The 17,659-nt window shown below is 37.8% G+C and overlaps 1 protein-coding gene across 1 annotated transcript in view; it reads right to left on the bottom strand.

Annotated features, from left to right (window-relative positions):
- The window catches only part of LOC150051331 (ABC-type organic anion transporter ABCA8-like), a 53,786-nt gene extending 39,646 nt beyond the window's left edge, over positions 1-14,140 (bottom strand). The window contains exons 1-9 of the mRNA XM_090350194.1: positions 13,963-14,140; positions 10,636-10,741; positions 9,500-9,704; positions 9,085-9,249; positions 6,628-6,731; positions 5,050-5,276; positions 3,347-3,488; positions 2,764-2,949; positions 1,104-1,251 (exon numbers count right to left, since the gene is read on the bottom strand). Coding sequence (XP_090206320.1) covers positions 1,104-1,251; positions 2,764-2,949; positions 3,347-3,488; positions 5,050-5,276; positions 6,628-6,731; positions 9,085-9,249; positions 9,500-9,704; positions 10,636-10,731 — 1,273 coding nt within the window. The 5' untranslated portion in view covers positions 10,732-10,741; positions 13,963-14,140. The remainder of the gene's footprint in view (positions 1-1,103; positions 1,252-2,763; positions 2,950-3,346; positions 3,489-5,049; positions 5,277-6,627; positions 6,732-9,084; positions 9,250-9,499; positions 9,705-10,635; positions 10,742-13,962) is intronic.
- Between the last annotated feature and the right edge of the window lie 3,519 nt (positions 14,141-17,659).

Raw genomic sequence — 17,659 nt, forward strand, 5'->3', positions numbered from 1 at the left:
TTAAATATAGTTCATAAGTGATGGTGGTAAGGGGTAGAATATTTATGAGCAATATTCTTTTTTCTGTATTTTATCCCTGCTACAAAAATTAATGACAGCATAATGTCACTATTGGGATAACTCTGATTGTATGAAAACATGCAACGTGATATCTCTTTACTCTTAGTTTTTCTAAAAATCAGAAACAAGGGTCTTTCTTAAGAGATTATCTAAATCTTATAATTAATTCAGGGCCTCCCAAGCCATCTCCTCACTGCTCTCTTTTTCCTCTTCTCCTTCTTGTGTGGATTTTTGTTTATTACTGAAGGGGCCTTGAGGTTCTGTCTTGAATGAGAAACACAGAGGGGATAGATGTAGTCTTTCCCTGCCTTTGAGGTTACAAAAAAGAGAGGAAATGTCAGCATGTTCTATGACCTGACTGCAACGGACAAGACTTCATCCTTTATTTTTCCAGAGTAGGAATTCGTGAATCCATGTTTATGGTGAAGCATGTTTCCTTTATTCAGTCATCCATTTATGGACACTTAGGTTGGTTCTATTATCTTGGATGGTGTGAGGAGTGCTGTGATCTCTCTTATTTTCTCAATTATATTTTTCTTATCTCTCAGTAATTGTACGAAGGGGCTGGCATACTGATTTCATTTTCATTGACTAGGTACCAAACAGTGAGATGGCTGGATCATGTGGCACAATTCCCTTGGTAATTTTTCAAGCAACCTCCAAACTGTTTCCCATAATAACCTTATACCTACAGCAGCATTGTTTGAGTGAAATGGGAGGTCACTATGGCCAGTGAAATAAGCCAAGCACAAAAAGATCATTGAAACCATCCATACTCATCTGCTAGCATTGGTAAATCTCATCTGAATCTCTCATGGGTGAACTAAGCTTCTTATTCTTTTAAATCTCTCTGTATGGTTCTTGATGTATAGGCAGGATTAGTATGCTAAGTTGTTACACAAAAGCTGCTATAGTTTTGGTGTTTACCAGATCCACTTGGAAACAAATTCCCCAACAAGCCATATCTTAGAGAACAAGCCACAGGAGATTTGTGTTGGAAAATAAACCTAATAAAATGATATTGTAATTAACAGACTACTCACTTGGCAAAATCTTTTCCAAGTACATCGTCAGTGCCAAGTAGAGGAAAGTATCAAATGCCAACATGAAGTCTGTGGCTATGATGAGATTTGAGCCGCTTGATGTGTCAGGAATTTCATTTGAATTCAAATCATAGTCTAAGTGTAAAAGCTGAAGATTAAAAAAGTATATATTGATGACCATTAGATTTATAAGAAAATTTAGAGCCAATCTAGCACAAGAATAAAATAGTTACAAAAATAACAAAATAGTTATTTACTATCTCATAATAGGAACAGAAAATCAGATAAGGAGATTGCCTATGGCCTTAGATCTATTGGGAAATATGGACTTATGAGCATCTATAATGCAAATTAATAGTTGCTATAATTTTTGTGTGTGGGGGGGTCATGGGGCTTGAATTCTGGGCCTGGGCTCTGTCTTTGAGCTCTTTAGCTCAAGGCTTACCATTCTACCACTTGAGCCATAGCCCCACTTCCCATTTTCTAGTGATTAATTGGAGATAAGAGTCTCACATTCTTTAGTGCCTGGGCTGGCTTTGAACTTTGATTCTTAGATCTTAGCCTCTTGAGTGGCTAGGATTACAGGTGTGAGCCACTGCACCTGGCAGCCATAATTATTTAATTCTTTAAAAATCCACATCCTGGGCTGGGAGTTTGGCTTAGTGGTAGAGTGCTTGCCTAGCATCCACGAAGACCCGGGTTCGATTCCTCGGTTCCACATACATAGCAAAAAGCCAGAAGTGGTGCTAAGGCTCAAGTGGTAGAGTGCTAGCCTTGAGAGAAAGTCCAAGGAGAGTGCTCAGGCCCTGAGCCCAAGCCCAGGACTGGCAAAAAAAAAATCCACATCCTAAGTGAATTGGAATATTTGGAGGAAATAGAGGCAACATGGCTAAGGTATTTGAACCTAAACTTAGACTTTTGCAATAGAATGGAGTCAATACATGTATATTCTCTGACAATCTTGGACAAAGGGGAATTTTCACTATGGGGAAGAAAAAAGCATTGGTGAGTTTTACAAGGAGCCAATGTGTAAATGTTCATATCAACAAGTGCTTCATAATTAAAGATTCATTTTGTTAAGCCCTAAAAAGTGCTATTTAATGATTGGCATTATCCTTTAATTGGATGTAAGGCAAGGTGAGTCCAATAAGAATCAAAGAAGCAGGAAAAAAACCTTTTTTTTTTTTTTTTTGCTGCCAGTCCTGGGCTTGAGCTCAGTGCCTGAGCATTGTCCTTGGATCTTCTCAAGGCAAGAGCTCTACCACTTGAGCCTCAGCACCACTTCTGGCTTTTTTTTCTATGTATGTGGTACCGAGGAATCGAACCTGGGTCTTCATGCATGCTAGGCAAGCACTATACCACTAGGCAAAACTCCCAGGCCCCCCCTTCCAAAAAAAGAAAACTTTTATGGAAAGACAGAGCCTACCAATCAATGAGTATGATTTCAAGGTAAAGAACTGAACACTGACCATTTTTAAGAATACACTTTCTGAATGGCTTGTTTTGCTGGGCCAAATACTTTCAAAAGTTTATTATTGTAAACTCAAAGAACCCACGTGTGGGCTTAAAAATCTCACAACATAGAGTGTGAATGTGATTGCAGACTACTGAATTCCAGAGGAGAAAGATGTTGCTGATAAACAATCAGATGGAGTCTCACCTGGGACATTCCAAGCATAAAGGCAAAAGGACTGAAAACACTTAGAATCCACTCCAAGGTCACAGGAAGGTATCTGTATAATGCTGTGAACCCCAGGCTTCCCCAGAAGATGGTGAAAAAGAACACGAGCTGGCCGGTGAGGAAAGACTTCTTTACCAAGACGCTCATTAAGAAAGCCAGCGCTATCTATGGTGAGAGAAGACTCCATTGGTCTATGATTCTTAGGAGTCATTAGTAATGCATTAAAAGGGATTTAATAAACAGTTACATTATTTAACATGGTATAAAGTCATCATTATAAAATACGAAACATCAAATTGTACCTGTTTCCATGGACATTTCCTGTGAATAGACCAGCTAAGAAACATATGCAGAGTAATGACTTAACTGGAAGCTAAGCTAACACTTGATTTTGTGATACAAGAATTGAAACTAAGGTTTCACACATGCTAAGCAAGTGTTCCGTTTCTGGGACCATACCTCTGCCCTTTTGTTTTGTTCAGTGTCTAAGGTAGGGTAGGCTCCAAACACTTGATTCTTTGGATATGAGATAGATAGAGAGAAATTTAATTTATTAACTCACCATGGAAAATCCATAAAGAAGGAAGAGGGTGAAGACTACCATGAAGTCGGACAGGACAAAAAACTGGATAGATTTGATAACAAGTGCCAGGCAGAAGGCCATAATGAAGATGAAACCAGCATAGAGCAAACCCCAGGACAGCCTGATGTGGAAATAAAGTGCTATTTTAGGATTTTGTGTTCCACTGGAAAAAGAGAAGAGACCTGCAATCCAATCAAATGTCATTATTTCTTCACTGGTCCATGCATCTGCTCACAGCCTCATTCAGACCATATTTTACTGAGGATTCTGCCACAGGCAAATGCAATGTAAAAATTTCTGGGCAGAATTTGTCACAAATTATGAATTTTTTTAACATGTTTCAGGAATCACACACCTGTGCTAGTGCACATACACATACACACAACACACACACACACACACACACATATGAATCAACGTGAACAAAGGAAGATTTGGTTCCAGTTTGATGGCTCTGGGTAGGCGCATTTTATCTCCAGAACTCATGCTGTGTAAACCGTGGTAAACACCAGTGAGTTGAGGACTGAGATGCAGTAGGGTCTTATAGAGTTAGATGGGGGCTCCTCGGTGAACCCCAGGTCCTTTTCCCTGGGAGCCAATAATGTAAGGAGTTCCATGAATTTCCTTAGAGATAAGAAATTGGTCCTTATGTAAAACTCTGGCTCTTCTCCCAAACCATTCTCATTTTACTCTATATGTATGCATCGAATAGTCTTAATTGCTTTAAATTCAACCTGTTTCCTATTAAGATAGAATACTTTTCTCCCCCTCAAAATCCTATTTCTTTTGCTTGAGAAGAGTTTTCCCTTCCTCATCAATTACTTTATCTGCTTTAAAAAATTTTTAGAAAGGCATAAAGAAACAGTGATCATTTAGTGATCAGAAACAAAGCTGCTAGAAACCACCAAATTAATAGCCAATATATAAAACAGTTGTCTTGGATAATGTTTTAAGGACTTAGTAAGCATTAAGTCATCTGTGTTTTTCATCTGACCTCTATGCCAAGAAACAATTTCTGTGGGACTCATTTTCTTTACAGAGAACTTATTGAACAGATACATTAAGTAACTGTGTTTCACATCTTGATGTTTTGCTCTGGAGTTTCTAGATTCCACTACTTGGCTGTATTTTCCTTTGATTTTACAGTAACTCAATAAGGCAGTTGATACTGATTTCTAGGCTATTAGTGCTAGCTGGAAGAAACTTTATGTCCTAGCTTATTGCCAGAGGCATAATTCATCAGGCCCCTGGTTCCCTCTTTTCCTTCCTGACATCATCTTCTGGATCTTTCAGTCAGTGAGTCACAAATTCTCACACAGAATTTAGTCCATTCACCCTCCTACTCTTTGGTCCCAAAGGATCTCCTTAGCCTTAAGCCTTTTTATCCCACTCAGTTGTGTCCTGGCTGCAATTCTATCTGGCAGAGACATCGCTGTGTCACTTCCCTGCCATTCACTAACTCCTAACCCACTCACCCAACCCAGTGCTCTTTCTTTCAGAAACACAGCCATGTCCAACCTCAGACTAGCAAATGTGACACCTGGGACAATGCATTCCATTTGTATGGATAATGGGGAACAAAAGTCTAGCCATTAGGCTTTTAATAAAGATACTTTGAAGATGACCACTTATTCTGTTTTTTTTCCCCACTTATCTCTTTCCCTGCCCTTCATATGACTCACCAGAAGGCCAAATCTCGGAGACCCATCATTTTCATCAAACCCTTTATCTTTTTTCTCTCTCTTGTAACATTGACAGATGCATAATAACTAAATGGGGAGAAGGAAATGATGCAGCAGAAGATGAAGAAATCAGTTGCAATGCCTCCTTGACCAATGAAGGGATGCACTTTCATGAACTTCCCAGTGACTGACAATAGCTCCTCCATCACAGAGCGATTGGTGGTGACCTGAAGAAAGAGAGGAAGCAGCATTTGTACGTTCATAAAGGACAACCTCTACTTTTTGAAAAAAAAAATGTTCTTGGTTAAACCATCTCCTTTTCTATGACTGAAAAACTAACTATCCTAAATTCCACATCAACATCTTTGAGTTGTTCATGGGTTGTTGAGTTTCCTATGTGTTTTATTAGTTGTCACCCAGCATCACTTTGTTTGCAATGCCTTTTCTGACTCCTTTTCTTGATTCCATAAACCCCTCATCAACCCCTTACTTCAAACTTGAAGTGGAACTGTTGTTCCACTTGGGATTTCTTCAGTGAAGCTCTAGGAGAGAAGTTCTCATTTACTTATATATAAGGGCTTCATGGATACCCTCGTAGTAGCCTCTCTCTGTTCTTCTTTAAGAAAATGGAGTGGCTGGGAGTGTGGCCTAGTGGTAGAGTGCTTGCCTTGCATGCACAAAGATTGGGGTTCCATTCCTTGGTACCACATACATAGAAAAAGCCAGAAATGGTGCTGTGGCTCAAGTGGTAGAGCTCTAGCCTTGAGAAAGCTCAAGGATAGTGCTTAGGCCCTGAGTTCAAGCTCCAGGATTGACAAGAAAAAACAAAAGAAAAAAAAAAGGAAAAGAAAAAAAAAAGAAAATAGAGAAAAAAGGGAGGAAACAGGCTGGATTCAATCTCAACAGGCTAGGACTATTTCCTGCCAGTGAGGGCCACAGACTTTCCCATGGGTATGGAAGTTGTGTCGGGGGAGGGTGGTTGGAGTCAAGGGTTTTATAGGATCTCAGCAAGGAGACAGGGGTCACCTGAGCTTAGTATGCGGGGAGCGGGGGGATGACTGCAGGTACAGGCAGAAAATAAGGTAAGTATTCCTTCATCCACGGTCTCAAGCTTGTTAATGTTCAAGCAGCTTTACATCTATCTTGCCTAGATGATTTGACCTTCACAGGATACAGTTTTTAGTCTTCCAACTTCTTAACCCTTTCCTGGCCTCACAGCTTGGTCTCAGAGCCTTATGGGCTAGGCCCACAATGGAATGCTTGCAGCCAGGTTCAGGTAGAATTGCCCTGCCTGTGTCAGGCAGTCTGCACTTATCTTTGAGGGCTTGCCTGTGTCTGTACATACCTGGGAAAACAGGGTGGGGGTCAATCCTTCACTTTTATAGGGGCCAGGTTTTCTTCTTAGAACCTTTATCTCCTCATGACATTTAGCAACCTTTTAAACTTGGTTATAGAGACATGAATAAATAAATGCAAGAACAAGCCTATTCATTTGCATTTTCTCCCATGAAGCTTTTAATGCCTTGAATTGCATCAGTTTGCTTAAACATTCGTTTTCCTTGAACATTTTGTACTCACTTCAATAATGGCAGCGTTAATGGCAGCTTGAAGAGCCAGGAAACCTTCCTTCCAGAACACTGAAAGTTGACAGTCAAAACCTTCATCTATTTCAACACAAGGAGCTTTACGGAAAGAAAAAGAAGCCATAACTTCAACTGGGTTATTTCATTCCCTATGAATGATAGCAGATGGCTCTCAGAAATGATCCACACTGTGATAAAAGTATCATTTTAAATGTTTTCAGAATACATTATGCATTGTGAAACACTGAACTAATGCTTTGTTCTGACATAAGATGCAACACAATCATAATGGGCAAATACAAAAGTCTGAATAAGATAAAATAATACTTCAGCCATGTTGATCAGAATGTACTTTGAAGACAAAGATTTTGATGACAAAGTTTATTGAAGATTTAGCTCTATTAAAGTGACATTCTTTTTTTTTTAAATTATTTTTTAAATTCTTTATTGTCGGGGTAATGCATTTTTTCATCCTTTTGACTCTAGCCTTTTTCTTTTCTGCCTCTCCTCATTCAACTTACTATTAACAGAGGCAAAACTGGTCATTGTTATTGAATGCATCTTCATTTTAATGATATCTGACCAAGAGGAACATTTTTACACATCTCTTGTAAGCCAACTGTTTTTTTTAAAATTGAATTTCCATGGATTGAGTTCATTAGTTCCCAGCAGGTGAATGGCTCTTGAGGTGACAGGTGGTCCCTGTGCCTGGGACCAAGAGATGCCTCTTTCCTTCTTAAAGTGACATTCTTTTTTTTTTTTTTTTTTTTTTTGCCAGTCCTGGGCTTGGGCTCAGGGCCTGAGCACTGTCCTTGGACTTTCTCAAGGCTAGAGCTCTACCACTTGAGCCTCAGCACCACTTCTGGCTTTTTTCTATGTATGTGGTACCGAGGAATCGAACCTGGGTCTTCATGCATGCTAGGCAAGCACCTTAACCACTAGGCCAAACTCCCGGCCCCTTAAAGTGACATTCTTGAGTAAGATGAATTGAAATGAATACATGAATGAATGCATATTGCATTAGAATTGTAAAATTATTATGAACTGGGGGGAGAGAAAGTGAGAGAAAAACATGGGAAGGAGTAACAGTGTTCAAGAAGTACTGTGCCCACTGCCTGACAAATGTAACCCCTCTGTACATCACCCCAACAATAAAATAAAATATTAGGAACTTAGTCAAGTGTTACAAAATAATGTAAAATATAACATCTAAGACATATAAAACAAAAAGTAAGACATTGATGTGTTTGCCTTAGTAGCAGCCTCCAACTAGCTAATGGATTTCCTAAGCTTTGTGTTTATGTTTTTAAGCTCTCACTAGGTTTCCCTCTCTCAGATTTTTATTCCACTCCATCTTATTTAAAATCTTGATTGATGTAACATTTTGATATAACAGTTAATATTCATAATTTTATAATTCCACTGAGAAGGAAGTACTCAGCTTGATTGGGTCTCTTGATTTTCATTATAGAATCTTGACTATCTGATGGTAAGTTTATATTCAGAGATATTCTATTTTTGTTCTCCATGGGTAACATTGCTCTTTTTAGAGAAGAAATGACTCTTTCTGTAGTTACCTTAGTGCTGGACCAGCCAGGGATCACTTTATTTGAATTTATAGTCAGGTTAACATCATAAAGAACTATAAATTTAGGAACTATAATCCTAGCCCCAGAGCTATAATTTCTTTTTCTCATATAATTTTTTATTATAATTAATAGAAGGGTTACATTACATTCGCCAGATGGAAGGTGCAGTGCTTCACATACATTGATGCCCTTTCTCATGTCTTGGTCCCCATATCATTCCCTCCCATGCTTTCCCCCCTTCCCTATCCAATTTCAAATAACCAAATACGCATATATCCAATCTATCAGATAACAAAGTGAAATACTGTAACAATATGAGATAACCAAGGGACAGCAAAAGAGATGAGAGATAGCATAGTACATTAAGGACAACAATCACTCATTATATGGCTTTTGTTTCTATATCCTAGAGGTCCTTTCATGTAGCATCATACTATATGGCCTTATGTATCTAGGTTTTGCTCTATTGCAAATCAGAGCTATAATTTCTTACATAGAATTTTTGTTTGTTCACTCAGAACCCAAAAGAAGACAGACAAGCTTCCTTTTCTTCTTTCATACCTAAAGGACTTTTCAGTTTCCACTCTTTTTAAATGTATCATCTCTCCAGACTCCAAATTGACAAGGAAATTCAGTCATGTCTCCAACCCAAGGTCTTCTTGTCTGTTTCTATGCATATATAGTATATATGCATATTTAGTAAGACATTGTCCCTATATGTCCATCTAACAATCTATAGACCACATCAGTATATCTAAATGTGAAGATCCCTTCTCACAGGGTTGCCTATTTTGACATGCTAACATCTCTCCCAAGACCTAATTGAAATGCAGAGTGATGGGGCTGCATCCTTGGAGAGTTACCTGTGTGGTCTCTGTGTTCTTTCCTTACTGGGATTCTTTCCCCCAACAAGAATTTCAGATGATATGAGTATGTATCAGTAAAAATGACTCTTGCTATATCCTCATGGTAATGTGCTGTTACTTCTTCGATGCTTTCTTCATCGGACAGTCCAAAAACTTCTCTGCCTGTCATAAGAGAAGGGAATATTTTTCTTAATATCCTACTGAAAGATGCAACCTCAAGATGTCAGGTTCAATGGTTTTCACCACAGTTCTTCATGAAAGTAAAATGAAACCAAGGGCTGACTTCTAATAAATCAGGAAATCCCAATGTTCTATCTAGGCCCCATCAGAAGGAACAAATTAGCATTGGTAGGTAGGCAAAGGAAACAAATCTGGTTACCGTATATTCCTCCTGCATTGTTAGGAAACTCACCTGTCATGAAAGAGGTAGAGGCAACTTTCTTCATTATCTCTTGGGTTGTATTGGTAAGAGGAGTGTACACAATTGTAAATTTGGATCCACTAAATGAATCTACTCTTCCCAAATCCGTAGAATTCAGGGAAGAAAAATCATTAACTTCATGATAGTTAGGACATAGGTACAGAAAGAGCAGGAGGAGCAAAGCATTCATCCATTCCTACACAATCCAGGAAAAAGAATAGTCATGACTTCAGAACATTCATCCACAATCATTTTGTCATAGTTGGTCAAAGAATTTGATTCTTTGTTTCTTTTTAAAATTTGAACATCTTCCCCAGTTTGGAACCGTTTCAAATATGTAGAGTATAAATTCATTGTTTATGAACTGTCAATAGGAATTCAAATGAATCAAACTCCAGGACCAAAGCGAATGTCTATATTGACTTGAGAAAATATGAAATGCAATCAGGCAAAGTGTTGTAAATTATTTTCAGGTAATATTACTTGGGTACCCTACTTCACTCAGGAGAATCATGAGTTTGAGTCCAATCTGAGTTCCACAATGAGACTGCCACAAAACAAAACAATACAACCAAAACATGACTTAGATATACCTATCTGGTTAAAACACAAAAGACATCAAATCAAACAGACTCCATGGTAAGATCATCAATTAATGACAACTTTCTTCTTGGCACTGAATATATCTAAAACCTCTGCTACTATTTTTTTTAAATACTATTTTTGAGAATCATGAATTATTTTTTAAAAAGAGAAAGAAACTCAAAGGGGAAATACATGGACTTCCTGTTTCTGTGGGTTGATTTATTTGTCATATCTTTAGTACACTCAGTTTCACCTTCTTTGTGAGTTTGGAACACTTGTAAAAGTGTGACCACTGGTTTCCACAACACACATTGAATTCTCAATTTCTTATCAGTCTCATTGCTTTTAGACCTCAGTTTATGGGCTGGTGCCAACTGAAATGCCTTCAAATAGAGTCAAGGTCTGATAAATCCTTCTGTTACACGGGTGTCATTTATTTACTTATTTTTTGATGTGTGTAGCATACTAAAACAGTCTATATACGGCCCTGATACATGCATTGGCCTATTAGAGTATCAAGTGGCACCAATAGCAAGGCATACCATGAGGGTCTCTCTTCTCATTCTCCATTTTTTAAGGATGTTCTTGTGTAACAATGCCCACATTTGCTGGCACACACTTATCTCTCTCTTGCCCATGTTGTCCTGTGTGATGAGAAAGAACAGAAAACATAGTAAATGCTGAGTTCTTTCCAAGTACAAATAACCCATAAATGAGAAGAAAATGTTGGACAGTGATAACTTCAATATTCAAAGCCAATGCTTAGAGTCTGAGAGTTTCCAAGTTCGCATTTCATTACACCCTTACCTTCCTTCCCTCAATACCAGACTATATCATTCATCTGCCAGTTACTGACTTAACTGTAATTCACTCTTCATAGTCTGCTCCATGAATGGGCTTAGCTCTTTCACACTTTCTTCTTTTGCTAGCTGGGATTAACTTAAGCCATTCCTGCAGTGTATATCTCTTAGCATTCTATGTTGCTGTTACAAATACTTGAAGCTGATCACTTTAAAAATAAAGAGGATTCTTTGGGCTAACATTTATTCACCTATCTTTATTTGTCCCTCCATTTTTTTTGCCAGTCCTGGGCTTGAGATCAGGGCTTGAGCGCTGTCCTTGGACTTTCTCAAGGCTAGAGCTCTATCACTTGAGCCTCAGCACCACTTCTGGCTTTTTGCTATGTATGTGGGGTACCGAGGAATCGAACCTGGGTCTTCGTGCATGCTAGGCAAGCACTCTACCACTAGGCCAAACTCCCAGCCCCAGTGTCCCTCCATTTTTAAAGCTTTGGTTGACTTTTAAAATGTTTTGCCTAATATATTAAATAAATCCTTAATTGATTTAATGCTTAGAAAACTGATAGAAAAGCTGTATTTTAAGATGTGAATTAAGTCCTGTGTGAATTTTCACAATTGGCCTCTCAGGTTTTATTCTCCTGTTAAACCACTTTTAATCTGATTCTAGTTTTGTTTCAAGTCTTACTTTATTGTATATATTATTTCAGTTCCTAAGCTGAATCAATAAAGATTTCTTTTCTTCCTCTGCTTCCTCTTTCCTCCCCAAAATATATAAGACATAGTTATTTCTTCAATGGTTACTGTTACATTTTAGACCTTCCCCAGAATCTATGACCTCATTTTATGAAAACTCTACTGGAAACTTTGAAATACAAGTTTTCCCAAACGTGTCTTTCCTGTGGAAGGAAATTGGATGTCTGGGCTAAATTACAGGAAATAAAGATATTCTGGAATACTCATTGGGTTTATTGTTTATTTATTGTTATTATGCTGTATTTATTTATTTATTTATTTATTATGATGTACCAGAGAGATTACCATTTCACAAGTCAGGCAATGAGTAATTTCTTTTTGGACAATGTCACCTCTTCTTTTGTACTTGCCTAATTTTCCCCTCCCTTCACTGCCCATAAGTTGTAGAGTTCATTTCTTTTTTTTTTAATTGTTGGAGGGGTTATAGTTACATTCACCAGGAAGTAGGTGCATTACTTCTCACACATTGATACCCCTTCTCATGTTTTTGTCTTCATTTTCCTCCCCCCTCTCCCTCCCAATCATCTTGTTTTCCCCCCTTCCCTTTCCTATTTCAGATAAACAAATAAACATATCTACAATATGCCAGGTAACAAAGTCAGAAACAGTAACAATATGAGCAAAAAAAGAGAAGAAAAATAACATAGTACATTAAGAACAACAATCACATAATATAAAACTCTTATTTCCATATCCTAGAGATCCTTTCATTTACTCTCATCCTATATGACCTTATGTACCTAGGCTTTGGGCTACCCGTAATGTAGAGTTCATTTCTAGTAGTGTCTAGTCTAGCGAGTACCACTGCTGCATTTATTTGCTCTTTGTCCCTCCATTTCTCTGCCCCCTTTCCCCCCAAAAAGACAGATAGATAAAAAATAACACACACACACACACACACACACACACCCCAAAACCAGAAAAATCCCCCAAAGCAAAACTCAACACTATCTCCACAAAACCGGTGGGTTTGAGAGGCATGTCAGGCATGAGACTTGAAAGAACGGGTTGGATCTGCTTGCTCCTTCCCATCTAGAAGGCAGTCTCTTCCCTTGAGAACGCCATGCTGGCTAGGACAGGAAACCCCAGGATTGCTATTCACTCGACCATAGTGATCCCAAATGGGTTTGTCCCCAACTGAAGCCCTCATCCCCATTCATGGGCCAGGATCATATTCAGGGCAGAACTTCCTTCCTAGAGTCTAAGTTCAGGTGATGAGGCCAGAGGCCAGTTAGTTCCCATGGAAGTCACACTGGCCCAGGCATTGACAGGGTTACTGAGCAAAGAGAGACAACCCGAAAGTCCAGGGAGAGACAATGGCAGGAATGCAATAGCCATTGCACTCAGTGTAGAATGTCTGAGAATCATGTCAGTAAGTCATTAGTATAGAGAATTCAGAGTGGGCCAGTGCAGGGTTGGGGATGAGGGTGAACTGGCCAAGCTAGAGATCCCTTCAGTTTGGAGTCAAGGACAGCCCCTTGTGATACAGAAACTTCAACGGGAATCCAATTCCTTAGGGTTTTTTTTCTTTCCATTTGTAAAGGAACTGCTGCAAATTCTGTACTTTGTTAAAAAAAATCCCAGTGACAGGAATTTCTTCTTCTACATATGACAAATAGTTTATAAATAGAATAATTGAAGGTTTCCTCTCATATTGTTGTTAAATTCAGAGCTCAGTTCTTAACACTCTAAAAGCATGAAACTTTTGCTTATCATAAACAGTGTGTAGCTGTGGGAATATTGTGATAAGAGAAAGTTACATAGTCCACATTTTCCTTCAACTCAAGGTCTCCAAATAGGAAGGAAATCTCACAGAAAATACCTTTTATTACTAAAATTCTTAAATCCTGAGAGTAATAAGAAGTGACATTAAAAATATTTCTGTAAATGTGGTTGGTAAATACTGTCAAAAATCAGAACAACTATCCCCAAATGCCTTGCAATAAAAAATAACCACAGCTTCTAAAACATCACAGATTTACAAATTCATTCTCAGGGTTCTGAGTTCTTCTATAATCAAATTGATAACCATTTTAAGCTTATTTCTACACTCACTTTCTGTCTTCAAATGGTGCAATGATTGTAAAATTTTCAAAACTTTTAACTCAATGCTTTTTATATATACTATTAAACAGCCTATCCTACTATCAAACCAGCTTATTTCCCAAGTAATCTCAGCCCAGAGCCTTAGAATTTAGCTCACCAAACTTTATAAATATGGTTATAAGAAAATAATCCAGATAAAAAGCAACAGCAACAACAGCAAAAAAAAAATAGCAAATATCATAGCATAACATGAAAACACAAGGAACTTACTTTTGAGAAATTTGAAGCAAGAAATCTAGAGACAGAGTTTGTCCTCTGGTCTGTGTTTAGAAGAAAGTGACTGACTTTTTATTTTTTCCTGGTATCTATCACAGCTCTAGAATTTGCATCAAGTATTTGACTTCCATGAGTCGATGCTGTGAACTCTGCTTTCAGAAGAAGCTTCTGATTTCAGTTCTGTTCCTTCTGCCAAATACCACGCACACGTGACTATTCTTGAACTATTGGTCTTTTCATTGATATTTAGCCAGCCCCTTCACAGTAGTGGCATTTGTGGCTGATGGCCAGGCCCTGTAACAGTACAAAGTGCACTCTTGTAGAGAAAATGCAATATTACTTAGCTTTCTCTCTCTCTAGCTTCCAGAATCTTTTCCCTATAGCAAGATGACTGCTGTTGTAAGCTAATGTGGTTTAAAGCACACTCTTTAAAAAAACACAAGATGGTAGGGCCGGGAGTTTGGCCTAGTGGTAGAGTGCTTGCCTAGCATGCACAATGACCCAGGTTCCATTCCTTGGTTCCACATACATAGAAAAAGCTAGAAACGGTGCTATGGCTCAAGTGGTAGAGCTCTAGCCTTAAGAAAGCCCAAGGACAGTGCTCAAGCCTTGAGTTCAAGCCCCAGGACTGACAATAAAAATAAAAAATAAAAAACACTAGAAGGTAAATAGCCTAATCAGAGAAAATCTCTTTCAGTTTCACTGACAACTGTTAGATAAGATGCTTATTCCTCTGTTTCCAATTTCACTTGTATTTGGTCCCAATTATTTTCTCATTTCCCTTGACATTTATATTTGACTCTTGTCTTATTTAGCAGTATGTTGCTCAATTTCCAAATGTCTGATTTTTGTTTTTCTTTTTGGTTATTTTTTTTTCTGCCTAATTCTTCTATAGTGTGAAATTATTTTGCCTGATAAATGGTTAAGGCTTGCCACAGAGTAGTGTATATATTAGTAAATACACTATATGCACTGGAAAAGATACATGCTTTATTGTAGTTTCTTTGGCACAAGGTGTGTCAACATCGACACTGGGCTTTAATGAGACTTGTGATGATTGCGATACATTCTTAAGTTTGATTCTTTACCAAAGACATCCAGAGCAGAAGATCTGATTAATTATATTATTTTTAAGTTAGATCAGTACTGCCTTCAAAAACATAAAATTGCCTTCAAGGTTACCTAAAGTAATTTTATTTACTTGTGTATTTATTTTTGCAGTGACAGGAGCTTTAACTCAGGGCTTGCAACTGCTAGTTTGCTTGCTGAAGGCTGATGCTCTATCACTTGAACCATAAATCCAGTTTGGAATTTCTGCCTGGACTGGTTTTAAAACTAGTCCTTCTTATCTCAACTTCTTTAGTAGCTAAGATTTCATGAGTAAACTGTTGTACCCAGCTAAGAAATTTGGTGTTCTAACTTTATTTTTAACTTTCTTCTCTCTAGTCCTTTGATATGCTATGCAAAGTGACAGATGCCCACAATTGATTTGGAAATACAATACAAAATGGAAGTCATATTAAGTGAAGTAAGCCAGACTCAAAGGAACTTAGGCTCAATGGTTTCCCTCATTTGTCATAATCAGTAGAAACCTTGGGCTCTCCTAGCAGAGATTTGCAATAGAGCAAAACCTTGATACATAAGGCTATATAGTATGAAGCTAATTGAAAAGACCTCCAGGATATTGAAACAAAAGCCATATAATGAATGATTGTTGTCCTTAATGTACTATGTTATCTCTCATCTCTTTTGTTGTCCCTTGGTTATCTCATATTGTTACAGTATCTCACTTTGTTATCTGATATATTGGATATATTTGTATTTGGTTATTTGAAATTGGATAGGGAAGGGGGGAAAACCAAGATGGGGGGTGGGGGGAGGGTAATGGGTACCAAGACATGTGAAAGGGTATCAATGTATGTGAATTAATGTACCTTCTATCTGGCAAATATCATGTAACCCTTTTATTAATTACAATAAAAATATTAAAAAAACAAAATGGAAGTAGTAAATTTATAAAAAAAATACAAACAGTCCTCTAAAACAGATTGTAGCTTTCTTCATATTCGATATTATCTGTTGGATATGCTATTAATTTTTTTAAATCAGATATTCTACATTATCAAGTTTTAGTGCTTTTCAAATCAACTGAGCAAAACTTCATGAGAAATATTTGAAACTGTCTCAACCTTTATAATTTGCTTTAAATATTCACTAATACGTTCAACTTCTAGGACAGTGAAAATATCCATTTTTCCTAACCCGAATTCAGAAATAAATAACCAACAACCAGTCATATCAACTCAGTGAGTTAGAAATTATTTTTAAATTCAGAATAAATTTTACAAAACAAAACAGTGTGCTGCTGTTACTTTATTCACCTTAATCTCTGTTTTTATTTTGTTTAAACCAATAGAAAAGACAATAATAGAAAGCTTAGAGAGAAACTGAAAGAAAAACATCTGTTTATACATACAATTTAAAATATCCTTCATGAGTAGATTCTTTATAAAAGTAGTAATATATAGTTAAAATAGAATCCATGTTGCGTGCCGGTGGCTTACACTTAGAATCTAATTACTCAGGGGTCTGAGATCTGAGGATCATGGATCAAAGTCAGCCCAGGCAAGGAAAATCCGTAAGAGTCTTCTCTCAAAAATACAAAAAAATACAAAAGTAGATGTGAGCAAAAAGTTTTGAGCAAAAAAGCTCGAGGACAGAATTCAGGCCCTGAGTTCAAGCTCCAGAGTTGGCACACACACAAAAATTCAATCTATTTTTTATAATGTATTATTTATCTATTCTTATCATCTATTTAATAACTAACATCTATTATCTCTCCCTAATTATCTGCCACTATCATCTGTATATCATGTACCTACCTATCAATTATTTACCTATCCTGGTCTGTCTATGGTCTACTCATCATCCATTACTGTTGTGGATTTCCCATCATTGTCTACCTCACTCTCTTCTTCTCTATCTGACCTATGACTAGATAGTCTCATGTACTCACTGTACTCTAGCTCTTGTTCTTTTCCTTTGTCACAAAGACTCATGCTTGTATTTCTGGGTAAAACTATAACATGGGTTGTGTTTAGCTGGGGTGAAGTTATCCTAGTGAAGGCCGACATTCCTGCAGCCAAGGTTCTGCCTGGCCACTAATGTCAACCCCTCCACCAGCTCACATCACAGTCCTCAATCTCTTTGCAGGTCCCCTCCATACAAATACCCCTCTCTTAGCTTAACGGTAGCTGCTGCTCTATGTCTTGATGGAGTCAGCCTGCCAGTTTCCCTGGCATTAAACTTTTCCTCCCCTTTCTGATGTGTGTGGTGTGCTTTTTCTAGCTGAGACAGCTAACAGGTTACACAGTAGCATATTTTAAATAACAGCTATAACAATTAAACCTTAAGATATAACATTTAAAGCTATAAAAGTAGGTTCACTTATCAAATCACACAGGTTTTTACCAGTATCATAGGATACTTGGGCTTTAAGTTATCATCCAGAGGGAGGAGGTTCCATGTACAAAAGGACCAAAGCTGTCTGGTTCAGAATCTATGGAGAGCTCTGCGAAGACCTGAAATGGAAGAATGAGAGAGAAGAGAGGAGGAGGAAAAAAGAACAGAGTGGTGGGTGAGTGGGACAGAGAAGATGGGGAGGGAGAGAGAGAGAGAGAGAGAGAGAGAG

Source organism: Megascapheus bottae, chromosome 17 (assembly GCF_031878675.1).
Source record: "Megascapheus bottae isolate mThoBot1 chromosome 17, mThoBot2.hap1, whole genome shotgun sequence".
Lineage (NCBI taxonomy): Eukaryota > Metazoa > Chordata > Mammalia > Rodentia > Geomyidae > Megascapheus > Megascapheus bottae.